We start from the raw sequence: 16,990 nt of genomic DNA on the forward strand, positions 1-16,990 counted from the left end.
GAAACTCGATCTTGTTCCCACTTTGCTCCTGGAACTCGATTTTGATCTCACTTTACCCCCTAAAACTCAAAAGTTGTCATTTTATAAATATCATCTCTGCTATGAATTTGATTATAAATCTTTACTATGTGTTAACTTCTAACAGTTAGAAAATATTAAGTTTAGAAGAAGAAATTAAGGATTAATTTTTTTTTTGGTTTGCAGAGATCTGGAAAAAAAATATAAAATAAATTGATTAGACTGGTGCATCCAAATCTGGCCCAGATAATAGAATTTGCTTTAATTCTACAAATAGCAAATCAATCTTGGAAAAAGTGTGAGGAAGAAGTTCAAACTAGTTTGAGTATGCATACTCAAGCTGCTTTGAATCTTGTTTTTTTTTTTTGGAACTTTAACGAAAAACTTCATATACTGTTTACTTTAATGAAAAATCACATTTTTACACTAAAAAGTCAATCCTGATACTATTCACTTTACCTTTTATTTTGTCCTTATCGTTAAAACTCAAAGTTTTCAAGTCATTTTCATTAGTTTTTTTCTTTTCACATATCCACATCAGCACATTTGATGGATTTTGAATTGAATTAACATAATTAAGGCAATGTGGTGCGAATTTTGAGTTTCACAAATTAAATGACGAGTTTTGAGTTTCAGAGGCCAAAGTGAGATCAAAAGCGAGTTCTAGAGTGCAAAGTGGTATAAAAATAAAGGAAAACTAATGAAAATGGCTTGAAAAATTTGAGTTTTAACGCTAAGTACAAAATAAAGGGTAAAGTGTATAGTACCCGGATTGACTTTTTAGTGTAAAAATGTGATTTTTCATTAAAGTGAACAATACATGAGCTTTTCTTTAAAGCTCCCTAAAAATAAAGTGAATTTGACAAAAGAAAGATAAATATGGAAAAGTGAAGCGAATTTTGTATTTTAAGAAATAAAGTGATAGTTTTGAATTATATGAGGCAAAGTGAAATCAAAATCAGCTAAGAAAAAAAGAAAACACATTCAAGCGGTAAAAATTTACACATAAAGGAAAAATAAAACATACTCTTGTTCTTTTTTTATTTATTTATTTAGAGTATATCAACATATTTACATTAGGAGAATGGGGAGTTCGGCTAAGTTTTTTTTTTTAATACATTGATATTTTTACACTAGGAGAAAGGGAGTTCGGTTAAGCCACCAAATGAACAATCTAATTTGGTATTGAATTCGCTATCTAAAAGATTCGAATATAAAATCTCTTACTTTTAAATAAAAAGTAATACCAGTGGACTATAGTAGTGTTAGACTATTCTTGTTCGTTTTAACTTAAAAGGAGGAAAAAAAGCAAGAACAGATGACTGTGAGGAGCTAAGTGGGCCCAATTTTTGGAGGTCACTGTCCCAATTCCTTTGGCATATTATGGTTGAGGTGGATAAACTTCGGGTAAATCTGGGGACAAAAAAATAGGAAATATAAAAAATTACTGCTCAAATAAAAAAATAGAGAAATAGATTCCAAAAGAGAGCAGGACAACCTCGACTCTGTAGCTTTTGAAGAAAACGAGAGTGAAAGAAGCAACCTTGTAATCTTGAATCTCCAAAAAAAAAAAGCAGAAAACAAAAACAAACACAAAAACGTGGGTCAGCAAGAAAGCACAGGTTGAAATTTGAATTGAGAGAGAGAGAGATGGAGAGAGAGGAAAAAGGTGCGGAAAGTGAAAGGAAAAAGGAAGGGGGAGTGATGGTGAAAAAGTTGAAACGGGTTGTGTTGGTGAGGAAAAGAGGAGGGCTTTCCTCCAGTACGCCACCACCCATTTGGAGGCTCGACGATTTCTCTTCTCAGAGTCGCAGAAAATCCACCTCAGAATTCCTCATCCCTCACTCCGCAGCGTCACTCTCTGCCAGAAAGCTCTGTTCCTCCGTCTGGGAAATCGAGCAAATGAGCAAAGCCGGCGGTCGGCTCCGCCGCAAGCAGCAGAGGAGAAATGGGGACGGGATTTCCAGGCATCTGGTGGAGGTTGAGAGTCCTGCTGGCTCACTTCGTGACCAGGTGTGTGTGTAATTTGTGTTTATTTTTTGGTCGAATGCTTAGTTATACTTTGTTTTATGAAGCCTGTTGCAGAAACGGAATGTTTCTTCAAATTGGGATTTCTTGCTATGCTGAAAATTAGTCTAAAGATTGTATGACACATTAAAGACATACAATTACGTAGATATGAGTTATGTCAGTTGGTTTAGGCAATATATCCACCCATCCCATCCAATTTCGGAGCTTCCGTAGATTAGTCTTGTCAAAACAAAAACAAAAAAAAAAGACAACAACAAAAGTGAGGCATTCTCCTTGTCTTATATTTTTGCAGTTCTGCTGCAAATATGATTTAGAATTTCCTTTTATCCGGAAAAGTTTGAGTTGTTGATTCTTAATTGTCAGGGTTAATGTGTTTGAGTTGTTGATTATGCAGCATTAACATTAGGGGAAAATTGTAAAGTTGGGAAGAATTGCTCGTCTTTGTGTATGATTTGATAGTTGTGATCTTACTTTTGCTGCTCTGAAATTTCAAAATCATATGAAATTGCGTTCGTTTGTGTGTTTTAATTGATTACTGATCCCTTGACCTTTCTGATTCCAGCCAGCAGGTGCAAGAAGCTTGAGAAGGCTTGTATCAGCACCGCCGACACAGCACCATCAATCAGTTGAGAGCAATGGTTGTGCTCTCCAACCCCGATCTCCTGCTACTTGTAGCTCATTGGAGGTGAGTAATTATGTCCCTCTTCTCCTGAATATTCTTCTCCTGAATAATCAGAACGGCTGATCCATTGGATAGTCTGTGAGTGATTACTTTAATCTGTGAGTGATTACTTTAAGGGTAAAGTCAATTGATAAGTAGACAACAATGTAAAGTACTACGCGTCCGAAAAAATTCATTCAAGTGTAGATTCCATGCTGTATAAAAATGTTTTCAAATGACGATATCCAAGAAAGAACTTTGGGGTATCAAGTATAATTTATATAAACAATATCATCTGTACAATTGATAGATAGGAGGCATGAATTGAAAAGAAGTTTAATGCCTAAAAAAAGAGTTTCGTAATTATTTGTATTGGAATGGTAAATAGTTACACACATTGTAGAATCAATGTTACCCAAGATCAGAGACTGATGGACTCGGATACCCTTTGGTTTTCAATTTTTGTAGGTGGCACCTTATAAGGGAAGCATGGGCGAATCAAGTCGTAGTTTTAAAACATCCACAGAATTACTCAAAGTACTAAATCGTATCTGGACTCTTGAAGAGCAACATGCATCTAATATATCATTGGTAAAAGCTTTGAAAGTGGAACTAGATCATTCTCATGCAAGAATTGAAGAGTTGTTGCATGAGAAGCAATCGGATAGGCAAGAAATGGACGACTTGATGAAGCATGTTACAGAAAATAAACTTGTTTGGATGAATAAGGACCAAGACCGAATCAAAGCAACTGTCCAATTGCTCAGGGATGAGCTAGAAGGTGAGAGGAAGTTGAGAAAGCATTCAGAAAGCCTGCATAGGAAGCTAGTTAGAGAGCTCTCTGAAGTGAAATCTTCTTTCTCTAATGCTTTGAGAGAGCTTGAAAGGGAGAGAAAAGCGCGTATCCTATTAGAAAACTTGTGCGATGAGTTTGCCAATGGAATAAAAGAGTATGAACAAGAGGTGCGATGCCTGAAGCAAAAGCCTGAGAAGGATCACAGTGGTATGACCAGCTCAGACAGATTAATTCTCCATCTTTCAGAAGCATGGCTTGATGAACGGATGCAAATGAAGATACCAGAAGCTCAGAGCGACCTTGCAGAGAGGAATACAATTGTGGACAAGTTAGGTTTTGATATAGAAACCTTTCTTCAGGCTAAACGATCTGTTGAGTCAAAGAAAAATGGTAAGTTATCCCCAGAGGAGCTGAAGGGAAATTGCTCACGCCGGCAGTCATTAGAGTCCTTTCCATTGAATGAAGCTACAAGTGCACCACAACACGTAGCTGACGAAGATACTACTGACAATGATTCACACCCTTTAGAAGCAGGCAAGAGTGCCAGTGGAAAACAAATCAAGCGCAGCTCTAGACAGCGAAAAAAAAATGTTGCAGAAGGCCAATATGATGGAATGGCGAGATCTTATTCTGTGAGAGAGAAGCTATCAAAGGAGAACACTAAGGCTAATAGCTTGTCTGGTTTGCAAGGGCAGTATGAAGAACGTATGGCCAGAAGCATGTCCTATAATGCAAACAGAAGCGAGTCTGCAGATAGGGAACATGGTGAAATCACTGAAGTGGGAGCAGAAAATCAAGCTCTGATTGAGAATCTTGAAGAATCTGAGTACTGTGATTTAATCACAGGTCTACAAGAAATACAAAGTAAACGGCTTAGGGCACGTGGAATGAAATCCAGTCATCCTGAAAGTAACTGCAGGGTGGAAACTTGTGTTCAGCCTGTGTATACAGGTAATGCTAGTCCAGTGCAGCAATGGATGTCAAAACTAGGAACCCCAGATTTTGGAAAATCTCAATCTTCTTTGGAATGGCCTCCGGGACTTGACGAAAATACCTTGATGGCAAAACTACTAGAAGCCAGGTTAGAAGCAAAGCGCTCTCGCATGAAAACTTCCAAGGGGCCTCTCTAGTTTCTCATAACAGGAAGAATAGCTGATCTTTGAATTGAGGCCAGAATCTTTGTAAACTGAATTTCTTGTGCAAATGCCAAAATGCAGTACACTTGTACATGAGAAGTGTTTTTCTGTTTACCTTGTTATAAATACCTAGTTCTCATCCAAATCTCCACTTACCATCAGTAAACCTCTCAAAAAAATTCAGTAACGATCTATGATTTTTAAAAACTTTCTTGAATCTCAATCCAATCATCTAAAATAAAAAAATGGACTTGCAATTATTCTTATTTTTCTTTGGCTATGGATACAGGAACCAACTGAACCCCTTGACCCCTTATGAGATCAAATGGAACTCTATTAGAGCATCTCCACTATTTGGTAGAGGGCAATGGCAATTGAGAGCAAGGGCAATAAAATTGCTCTTACTTTTCACTCTAAACACTATTAGTCTTTGTGCAAGTTCACCAGTTTGGAAGGATGAATGACCAGGGCAATGGCGCTTACTATTCACAAATATAATTTTTTTTGATGTTTTTAATATATAGTTGGGTATTTGTATACAAAAATAAAATTGGGTAGGTTTTTTGGAATTTTTATAGTAATTTTTTGGAATTTGTACTGTTAGAATAATCTTAGCCGTTGATTTTTAAAATCATAAACTGTTAGAGGTCAAGATTCTGCCACGTGTCAGCTGACCACAAAAGGACAATTATTGTTTTTTGTTGGAAAATCAACGGTCTGAACCGTTGGAAATCCAACAGTGCCATTTCATCCGGAAAGCCATTTGGCTCATCTATTCATCATGTGGGTAGGACCCACGGATGTTTGCTGGTGCAATTGGATTGGGTGGTGCCTGCCCTTACAATAACAGGGAGGGCAGTTGCCATGCCACCTGCCCTCCTACCAATTACCTTCTCATTTTATCACTGATGGGGCAAGTTTTTTGTGGGCAAGAAGGCATGTTCACCCATTTGCAAGGGCAATTGGAAATTATTGGAGATGCTCTTAAGAACTATCAAGAATATATATAAGATAAACATATCAAACGTAAATCAAGAGGTCACAAACACAAAATAAAATACTACAATTTCACAATTACAATTACATACAAATAAATACAATTTCTTAATTACAAAAGTCTCACATTCAACTAACAAGAAAGATAACACTTACTCACGATGACTAAACATTACAAGTTGTAGAACTTATTCTAAAGGCACCATAAAGAAAAGATTGACTGCATCACCCTTTGATAATCTTGCAATTGTTAGTTAAGAAACATTATCATGAGTCATCTCCAAAACATACTGAACTTCTTCCTTATAGTCTTTTATCATGCACACAACCCACAAGAAACACAAAACACCATCACCTCAACGCTTAACGACAATCACCACTCAAATATATCAATCCGAGTCGAAAGCAATAAACACCAGACAGAGGGAGATAGCGACTTTTATAAAAAAAAAAAAAAGATTTTTCTAACTAGAGAGGAAAAAAAGTAACCCCAACCAAAGGATAAAAGATCGTTAGGAGATGAGAGACACAGGGAGGGGAACAAAGGGAATATACCCCAAGTTCAAAGGCAACGGTCGGCAACAAAGAGCTTTTTTCTCATTAGCGGCTAGGGTTTTAAACCAACTGAACTCTAAATCAAAGATTCTTCGGTGCCGAAGCCGTGTCATGTCACTTGTCCACCCAAGGCAAGGCCCTAAAAGGACCTCCTGTATTTAGGTGCATAAATATGCACTCGTGTAGGAATCAAATGCAGGAAATCACTTGCATGTGTCTTGGGTGACGGGTGTCACTACTAATCGTTTTCAATTAGCAATATTCCACAATCAGAGCATGGAGTCCTCTTTAATAAATCGATTAAAAAAGTTAGAAGAGGAGAATTTCCATCTTCCTTCTGGATAAGAACAAGGGAGACTACTGGATTGAAGTAAAAGAAACTTTGGACCAAGCTTCGATTTAACCGGAATATAATTGCTTGCTCGAAGTGGATCATAGGATCTTTGAGTTTCTTCTAGAGAAAATTGATAAATACGCACTATTTTTCTTCTCTTACACATCGTTGCTAATTATTGTACGTTGTTTTTATTTGATTTGTTCAATCTGATAACCAAAGTAAAGAGAAGTGTGTAAAAATAAAAAAAGAATTGGTATGTGAAGATCACCCCTCTCCTAAGTGAATGCCGAGCTTCATGTAAGTATCAAAGTATCAAATTAAGGGTTGATTCATGATTGTGATGGCCATCAAAGCTACTACTAACCTTCCAGACTGTAACGAGGAGACAATTGGCAGCACCACCACTGAGATATGCATGATCTTCTAAGCTCTTCAAATGAAAATAATTAGGTTTGCTCAGTTGCTTTTGACCATGTAAAGAGGTATAATTTAATCCACCAAATGGTACTTAATCTCAATTAGAATCCAAAACCCAAAAGCAGACCAGAATCTTAGGTAATTGCTGACTACAACATCAACCATCCCTTCCCAAATGAGTGGATTGAAATATTTAAAATTGTTTCTAACTTGCCAACAATAGTTAAACAACACAAACAACATTTTGTTAGATTTTCACTTCGTATGGGCTAAGTTTGGTATTTGTTGGGCAGATTTTCAACTATATGTGTCATCCGAAGTCTTGCTTATTAGGTATATAAATAGCGAGTGATATGGCTTAGCGAGCCTTCCTCTCACTTGTCAATTCGTCTGTCAACGATGGGATATAATTTAGTATATACTCAATTATTTGGGATATGCTGTTTTTAGTGGGCGTTGTCTCGTATAACGAGTGATGTGATCTCGTAGATTGTTGCATCTATTGTTTTTTGCGAAAAAATTGTATTGATAATCTTATGCTTGTGGTAACCATATAGAGGTTTAATCAATTTGTTAGTTTATGCAAATTACTTCCAAATCTATGTATTGGTCACTAGAGCAAATGTACCTTAGTAACAATCGTTGTAATCGCTTTTTGTTGGTAATGAAATCACTATCGCTTCTTATTAAAAAAAAAAAAAAAAAAAAAAAATATATATATATATATATATATATAAAATTACATTCAGTCTTATATTTATAAGTTTTTTTCCGCAATATTTGATTTGTATGATGGCAATAGGACTTGCATAGGGTCCTCTTTTTATACTTTTTCGTCCCTCCAAAAATTTAAAATAAATAAAAGATTGGGGATAAGTTCCACCCCCATTTCATGCAAGTAAGATTAGTGTGGAGTGCATAGAAATATATAAATTATTTTGCATGATCCAAAATTTCTTGGTACCTTTTAAGGATCCAATTAATTTTGGAACTTTGGAACTTGGTAGTGAGTGTGACTGGACACCTCTGTGTGTATAGTTTCGTATCATAAATTATTGGTTCGTATTGCTAAAACAATGACAAAATCGAACCGAAATGGGGATCTAAAATTTATAAAATTATGTTCCTACTATGTTTTGTCTGTTAAAAGATAGGGACTACACTGAAACGTCTTTCTTTTTTATTATCCAGTAACTTAATAAAGCCTATAAACAAATCATAATTGTGCAAAAGCATAACATTTTTTCTTTTAAATTTATGTATGTAGTGGACCACTATGGAAAAGCAGCTAGCATAAGAATCAACTTTGTGATCGATGATGGTTGAAGCAGTAACATATATCTTTCATGGAGATGTAGCAACTCTCGTGACAACTTACACACATACACTACTTCAAAATTATCTATAACTGACGGTCCAAAAATCGACAAAAAACGTATATTACTGTCAGATTTTTAGCAAAATCTGACAGAAAATGGATGCAGTGGCTGTAGAAAAATAATATATGGCTAAATAATAATTTTTATTGATACGTGAAAGGGTATATATACAAATACATTCCTTGAGTAGCAAGGATTCCTCCTACAAGTTAGGAGTACAATTACAATTTAAATCTAACTACTTTCCTATTTGTCTAACACTCCCCCTCAAGTTGGAGAGTGGATATCAAGAACGCCCAACTTGCGTAGCATGGTTGAAAATTTTTCCTTCCCAAGAGGTTTCGTAAATAGGTCTGCCAGTTGATTTGCCGTCCCAATATACTTGGTAGTTATAGTGCCATCAACAATCTTTTCACGTATAAAATGACAATCCATCTCAATGTGGCGAGTACGCTCATGAAAAACAGGGTTGGCAGCTATATGCAATGCTGCTTGATTGTCACAAAATAGATCAGATGGACAGGTTAAGGGAATGTTCAAATCCTTCAATAGAAAGCGCATCCAAATTATCTCACAACAAGCACCAGACATAGCTTTATATTCCGCCTCAGCAGAAGAAAGTGACATAGTTTTTTGTCGCTTTGTTCGCCATGAAATTAAAGAATTTCCCGAGAAAACACAGTAGCCAGTAGTCGACCGACGAGTAATAGGACAACCTGCCCAGTCAGAATCACAAAAAGCAGTCAACTTGACTTGATTGTCAGAACGGAATAATAAGCCTTGACCCGGGGTAGACTTTAAATAACGAACAACTCGAAGTGCAACATCCATATGAGGAATACGCGGCTCATGCATAAACCGACTTAGAACATGTACAGGGTAGGTGATATCTGGCCGAGTTATTGTAAGATAAATTAGTCGCCCTCCTAGATGCCGATACTTTTCAGGATCCTTCAGAAGTTCCCCTTTGTCAGATAGTTTTGTATCGTCCATAGGAAAAGCAATTGGTCGTGCTCCCAGGAAGCCATAATCTTTGAGAATTTCTAATGCATATTTACGCTGAGAAACATAAATACCACGTTTGGACCGAGAAACCTCGATACCCAGAAAGTACTTTAAATCACCAAGATCCTTAATCCGAAAGTGATTATGGAGAAAACGTTTAAGAGAATTAATGGCACCCACATCATTGCCTGTTATCACAATATCATCCATATAAATGAGCAAGGCTGTAAAAGAAGTACCTGACTTTTTCGTAAACAATGAATAGTCAACTTTGGATTGTTGAAACCCAGCAGAAAGAATGGCACGAGTGAACTTGGCAAACCATTGACGAGAAGCCTGCTTGAGACTATAAAGGGACTTGTGGAGGCGACACACAAGATTCTCCCCCTGTCGCCGAAGACTAGGAGGAGGAGACATATAGATTTCCTCATCTAAATCACCATGCAAGAAAGCATTATTGACGTCGAGTTGGTGAAGAGACCAAGATTGACTAGCAGCAAGGGCAAAAAGACATCGCACTGTGACCATTTTAGCAATAGGAGAAAATGTGTCATGATAATCTATACCTTTCGACTGTGTGAAACCTTTGGCAACCAAACGAGCTTTGTAACGCTCAATAGAACCATCAGAATGGTGCTTAAGTTTGTACACCCATTTACAATCAATGGGAACCTTGCTAGAGGGCAGGGTAGTCATGGTCCAAGTACGGTTGGCATGGAGGGCATCCAGTTCCTCGCTCATAGCACGACGCCAGTGAGGATCACAGGCAGCTTCTGTAAAAGAAGAGGGTTCGACACCCCGACTCACAGAGTAGATGTATGAAGGATGATGTGGAGATAAACGATGGTAAGAAATATAATTATAGAGAGCATATCGCGTATCGTGGGCAGAACCTGGTGGCGAAGACGAGGACGGCTGTGGGGGCAGAATCACCTGCGAGCAAACGTAATCTTTTAAATAAGGTGAGGGTGCATGGGAACGGGAAGACACGCGGGGAGGTGGAGAGGGTGCATGAGAGGGCACGGGGGTTAGGTGGGGTATGGGTGGAGGAGTTGGTGGGGCCGGGGGTGGGGGAATAGGATGAGGCGGTGCGGTGCTGGGAATGTTGTCAGAAGGCGGGGAAATAATAGGGAAAGAAGGATGGGGCAGTGGTGTAGGGCCCGGGAAGGTGGGAAAAAGGACATCCATTAAGGGGGGATGGGTAGAGATAGGTGTGGGATGGGGGGGTCCGTGACAGGTGTGGTGGGAGGGGAGGCAAAAGGGAAAAAGTTCTCATGGAAGATGACATCCCGGCTAGTGAATGTGCGATGTGTGTCAAGGTCATAGAGTTTATAAGCCTTTTGACCAGCAGGGTAACCAATAAAGATACAATGGTGAGCCCGAGGGGAGAACTTAGGGGTCGGAAGAACAGAGGTGGCATAGGCTAAACAATCGAGAACACGAAAGTGATCATAGAGCGGAGGTTTATGGTGGAGGACTTCAAAAGGTGTTTTGTTGTGGAGAAGACGGGTGGGAAGACGGTTGAGGCGGCAGTGAGTACACATTCGCCCAAAAACTTGAGGGGAAGCTGTGATTGAAACCGAAAGGCCCGAGCAGTTTCAAGGAGGTGCCTGTTTTTGCGTTCAACAACACCATTTTGCTAGGGCGTGTAAATGCAAGAAGTTTGAAAAACAACCCCATGTTCAGAGAAAAAAATGATGAAGAGAATAAAATTCCCCTCCATTGTCGGTACGTATGCTTTTAATGGTGGTGTTAAATTGGGTGAGAACATAGGCAAAAAAATGTTTGATAATTTGTTGAGTATCAGATTTATGCTTCAGTAAGAAGACCTAGGTAAAATGAGAGAAATCATCCACAATAGTAAAAAAATAATGAGCACCAGTAAGAGAAGACTGACGAATTGGACCCCAAATATCACAATTAATTAAGGAAAAAGGAAAAGTTGTTGAAATTGAACTTAAACCATAAGGTTGACGAGTTTGTTTCGCTAAAGGACAAACATCACAAACATGACTAGAATCGAAAGAACATTTGAGAAAACTAGAGGCTAAAACTTGTAAACGAGCAGAAGAGGGATGGCCGAGGCGCCTATGCCAGAGGGAAGGAGGTATGGTGATGATGTTGCATAGAGGTTGGTGGGTGGGAAGAGAGGCAAGGGCCACGAGGTAGTAAAGGTCGCCACATCGCTTACCCACACCAATCGTCACTTTCGAAACCAAGTCCTGCAAAATACACCAAGATGGGAAAAAAGTCACGGAACAAGATAAACCATCTATAAGCTTACCAACTGATAAAAGGTCCACTTTAAAATTTGGAACACATAAAACATCCATCAAAATAATCGACGAATTTAAGCAAAGATTTCCAGTTAAAGTAATGGGAGTCGTGGCACCACTAGGCAAAGAGACAGGCGGCAAAAGTGAAGCAGAAGGATGAGCCAAATTGGAAGATGAGGAAGTAATATGGTCAGTGACGCCATTGACAAGGATCCAGTGACCATGACATGGGTCAACAGGCAACAAACCTTTGGTGAAGTTATCATTAGAGACGACATGGACTTGAGGAGAAGACGACGGGGCTGCAGAATCGTCAAGAGCAGCAAGGAGACGAGTGTATTGATCAGCGGATAGATTAGGCATGGCTAACTGCAGGTCATGAAGGCTGAGAGAGCTGTGCACCTGATTGGCAGATGGTGAAGAGCGCGGTGTGAAGGCGCTGGAGTTGCTGCCGGAGGAGAGCCGGGGGCTGCTGGAAGGGCAGGAAGGCGCGGGGGCACTACGAGCAGAAGAAGCAGTAGGGTGGTTGCGAGAGGAGCCGCCAGAGGTGGATGCGCGGCGTGGTGGTCGCCAGGGTTTCCCATGGAGAGGGTGGCCAACGGGATAGCCATGCAGCTTATGACAGGTCTCACGAGTATGGTAATCGTAGTCGCAGTAGGTACAATGGAGCGGGCGCTGGTCTGAGGAGGTGTAGGAAGAACTGCGGACAGCCATGGTAGCGGGAGAGTCAGGGGGGACGGACAGAGCCCAAGGAACGTTGTTTCTCGGCCTGAGAAACAGAAGAACAGGCTTGTCGAACAGTAGGCAAAGGATTCATCAAGAGGATTTGGTCACGAACAGCAAAGAAAGAGTCGTGAAGACCCATGAGGAACTGCATAAGGTGTTGCCGTTCAGACATGGTGCCACAAAAGCATGTGTAGCCATCACTATAAGAGGTATGCTCATCCCAAATAACTTTGAGGCGAGTGAAATAAGCAGAGACAGAAGAGGATCATTGAGAAATCGTAGCAAACTCACGGTTGAGTTAGAAGATACGAGGCGTGTTGCTATGAGAAAACCGTTTGTGAAGGTCGTCCCACACATCCTTAGCAGTTGTGGTAAAGAGAACAGATTCTTGAAGATCAGGTTCCAAGGAATGGAGAAGCCAAGAAAGAATCATGTCATTGCAACGACGCCAAGCCGCGTGAGCATCAGGTTCGTCGGAGGAAGAAAGTTCCTGAACATCGCCAGTGATGAAACCAAGCTTTTTCTTGGCACTCAAGGAAATCTGCATGCCATGGGCCCAGGAGGTGTAAATATCACCATTTAATTTTTTGGAGACAAAAACAAGGTTGGGGTGGTCTGAATGATGAATGTAAAAGGGGCCATCGAAGGAAGAAGGGTCGGCCATAAAGAATGGCAGAAATGGCTGCCGAGAAAAAAAAAAAGGAAAAAAATAGAGCTAGGGTTTTGAACCTGCTCTGTATACCATGTAGAAAAATAATATATGGCTGAATAATAATTTTTATTGATACGTGAAAGGGTATATATACAAATACATTCCTTGAGTAGCAATGATTTCTCCTACAAGTTAGGAGTACTATTAATGCACAAAATTAGTGTGGACTTTGGTATAACAGAAAGTGTTAAGTTTGTGACCTTCGCTAGATTACTCCGGTCACTAATATGGATAAGTATGTAAATGGATAGAAATAGGGAAGCAAATATTAGATGTACGTGGTTCACCCAGATTGGCTATGTCCACGGAGTAGAGGAGTTCTCATTAATTTTGAAGGGTTTACACAAGTACATAGGTTCAAGCTCTCCTTTAGTGAATACAAGTGAATGATTTAGTACAAATGACATTAGGAAATATTGTGAGAGAATGATCTCTATTTATAGAAGAGAGTTTCTAGTTTCATTCTGAAATTGACACGTGTTGTGTTGTGATTGGCTTCTGATGTTGACACATGTCGCGCTATGATTGGCTTCTGATGTCGACACGTGTCGCGTTGTGATTGGCCTTCTGGTTGGAGGGAAACTCTTCTGGGTCCTTGACCGTATAACGTTGACCGGTGCTCAGTAGTTTCGGGATTGGTCAAGTATGGTACAAGCAGTGCTCCCCTAAATTCCCGAGTGAGGGAAGCTCCTCGGTTGGGGACTTGCAAGATCCAAGTTGCTGAGTAATCACGAAACTTCTAAGTACCGAAGTGTGGTATCGTCTTCACTTGCCTTATCTGTCTCATAGGTAAATGTGGCATCTTCTCTGGAAGTACTCTTCCTCCATCCAAGGGTGGTATCTTTAACCGGTGGAGATGCATAAGGTAATGTATCAATTCTACTTGAAGCTTACTTGTAGTTTCAGGCTTGGTCAAGCGCGATACAAACCATGTAGTAGGAGTCCTTGAAGTTGCCGAGCTAGGAGATTTACCGAAAGAGGTAACAGACAAGGTAAGCAATCAGACTTCCAAGTAAGTAACCTGGATTGGAGGTTCGACTTTGGCTTCCGGTTGATTGTTCTCATTCTTCTTGTGTTGTAAACAGCAACAAGGATAAGGAGAAGCAAATGGAGAAGAGATGATATGAGATACTTTTGCTTTTAAAGAAGTAACTTTCCACAGGCTTATTCTTGAACTAGGCTGAAGGGTTTTCTGGTTTCCTCCAGAGTATAAGGCCGACTCAAGAATTTAAGGGTCAAAATAAGTCCATCAAATCTAGAGTACGTTCGACCATGATGATATGGGATACTTTTGCTGTTGACAAAGTAGTAGATGTATCAGCATGTGTTCTGTTACGCTTATCTCCACATGCTTCCTTGTATCCTTTTCACTTGCCCTATTTGTTCCTCAGGCAGATGTGGTATCTTCTTTGGAAGCATAAGATGTTGAAGATGAGTACTCGAGAGCAATGCCAGGTAAGTAATCAGGCAAAGGGTTCCAGGCAGGCAGTTCCTGACTAGAAGCTTGATTCCAAGTGCTGACTGATTGCTTTCTTTCTCTTTGTCTTGCAGGTAAGAACAAGGCTAAAGGAAAAGATAGGGAAAAACATGATATGAGATACTCTTGCTTTTAACCCTGATGATATGAGATACTCTTGCTCTGGTGTGGCTTGTTGCAGATGTATTATCAGGAGGAAAATAAGCTGAGTATTTCGAGAGACTCTGCTGAGAGTGTCCTCTCGGATGTGAAAAAAAGTTGAGCATTTTTTTTTATTTGCAGGTCTGCCTAGCTGTGGAGGATGGAGGTCGACATATATAAGAATCTCCCTAACAACAAGTAGTAGTGTTATTCCTTTACCCTTCTTGGTCATAGCAATGTAGTGGGAGCTGTAAGCTTCACGTGTTTTAATTTTGTCAGAGCACTTTGAAAAAGTGGTCTGTGGTATCTGGAAAGCTGATGTTACGTGTGAAGATTGCATACAAGCTTTATCCAAGGAAATCTGGCTCTCGAAGTTCGGAGAGCGGTGCCTCTTCGGTTTTCGAACAAGCAATCTTGTCGGGGATCTAGCTCTCAAGATTCAGAGAACAGTGCCTCTTTGATTTTTGAGAAAGCAATCATGTTGGGAGTCTGACTCTTGAGATTCGGAGAGCAGTGTCTCTTCGATTTTTGAGAAAGTAATCCTGTTGGGAGTCTGGCTCTCGAGATTCGGAGGGCGGTGCCTCTTCGATTTTTGAGCATGTAATCTTGTTAGGATTATGGCTTTCGAGATTTGAAGAGCGGTGCCTCTTCGATTTTTGAGAAAACAATCTTGTTGGGAGTCTGACTCTTGAGATTCAGAGAGCAGTGTCTCTTCGATTTTTGAGAAAGTAATCTTGTTGGGAGTCTGGCTCTCGAGATTTGGAGGACGGTGCCTCTTCAATTTTTGAGCACGTAATCCTGTTGGGAGTCTGGCTCTTGAGATTCGAAGAGCGGTGCCTCTTTGATTTTTGAGAAAACAATCCTGTTGGGAGTGACTCTTGAGATTCGGAGAGCAGTGTCTCTTTGATTTTTGAGAAAGTAATCTTATTGGGAGTCTGGCTCTTGAGATTCAAATAGCAGTGTCTCTTCGATTTTTGAGCACGTAATCCTGTTAGGAGTCTGGCTTTCGAAATTCGGAGAGCTGTGCCTCTTAGATTTTTGAGCAAACAATCTTGTTGGGAGTGTTTTCTCGAATGTGAGTAAAGGTTGGGCATTTTTGCCAGTCTGCCTTGCCACAGAGCACGAAGGTTGACACACATTGGGATTTTCTAGTTATCAAGCAGTGGTGTTGTTCCTTTACCCTTGTGGGTAATAGTAGGGTAACTGGACCTTCGAAATTTATGTGTCTAAACTTTGTCAGAGATTTTTGGCAAAGTTATCTATGGTACCCGAGGAGCTGATGTTGCGTGTGGACAGTGGTGCCTCTTCGGAATCTAGAGAGTGGTGCCTCTTCGATTTTTGAACCAACTGCCCTGTTGCCATTTCTTTTATAAGGGCACCAATTGTGTGCAAGCAGTACATTAAGAGAGTTATTGATTGTAGGAATTTTCCCCTTACTTAAGAGATTTATTGCACCTCATTTCTCCTTCATCATGTCTGAGAATGTCTGGCCCATCCGACCGTCGTTTTGACTTGAACTTTGGTGAAGAGGCAGCCATGCCTTCTCAAGACAACATATGGCGCCCATCCTTCTTATCCCTTGCTGGTTCTCTTACCGTTGGGAACTTTGTGATGAAGAATGATATGATCGCTGCGGTGGTGGCCAGAAGCCTTCTCACTCCCAAAGATAACAGACTACTTTCCAAACGGTCTGATGAGTTGGTTGTTAAGGATTCTCTGGCTCTTAGTGTTCAGTGTGCATGCTCTGTGTCTAATATGGCCCAACGCCTATTTGCTCAAACCTGCCAAGTTGAATCATTGGCGGCTGAAATGATAAGTCTCAAACAGGAGATCAGATGGCTCAAACATGAGAATAAACAGTTGCACAAGCTCACACATGACTATGCTACAAACATGAAGAGGAAGCTCGACCAGTTGCAGGAGTCTGATGGTCAGATTTTACTTGATCATCAGAGGTTTGTGGGTTTGTTCCCAAGGCATTTATTGCCTTCGTCTTCTGGGGTTGTACCGCTTAATGAAGCTCCAAATGATTAACCTTCGGTGCCTCATCCTTCTAGGGTTTTGCCTAGTACTGATGCTCCGTATAATCACCCTCTGGTGCCTTCTCTTTCTGGGGCTCTGTCGACTGCTGAGACTTCTCCTGAGCAACCTTTGTGAAGGCTCTCTCTTGTTTGTTTTTTTTTATTCATGTATATGTACATATTTGTAACTTATCGGAGATATCAATAAACAAGCTTTGCTTCATTTCAACGTATTGTGTTAAATACACTAAGGCCTTCTTCACTAAGTTCTTTGAATTTTTCCTTTTGTTAAAACTTGTATGTTGA

General features: G+C 40.0%; 1 protein-coding gene across 1 annotated transcript; it reads left to right on the forward strand.

Annotated features, from left to right (window-relative positions):
- The first annotated feature begins 1,508 nt into the window (after positions 1–1,508).
- Positions 1,509–4,787, forward strand: LOC126632714 (uncharacterized protein At5g41620-like). The gene is made up of 3 exons (XM_050303178.1): positions 1,509–2,031; positions 2,612–2,734; positions 3,179–4,787. The coding sequence occupies exons 1-3, from the start codon at positions 1,669–1,671 to the stop codon at positions 4,634–4,636; spliced, it is 1,944 nt and encodes a 647-aa protein (XP_050159135.1). The 5' UTR covers positions 1,509–1,668; the 3' UTR covers positions 4,637–4,787.
- Positions 4,788–16,990: the final 12,203 nt, after the last annotated feature.

This window comes from Malus sylvestris, chromosome 1 (genome assembly GCF_916048215.2).
Source record: "Malus sylvestris chromosome 1, drMalSylv7.2, whole genome shotgun sequence".
NCBI lineage: Eukaryota > Viridiplantae > Streptophyta > Magnoliopsida > Rosales > Rosaceae > Malus > Malus sylvestris.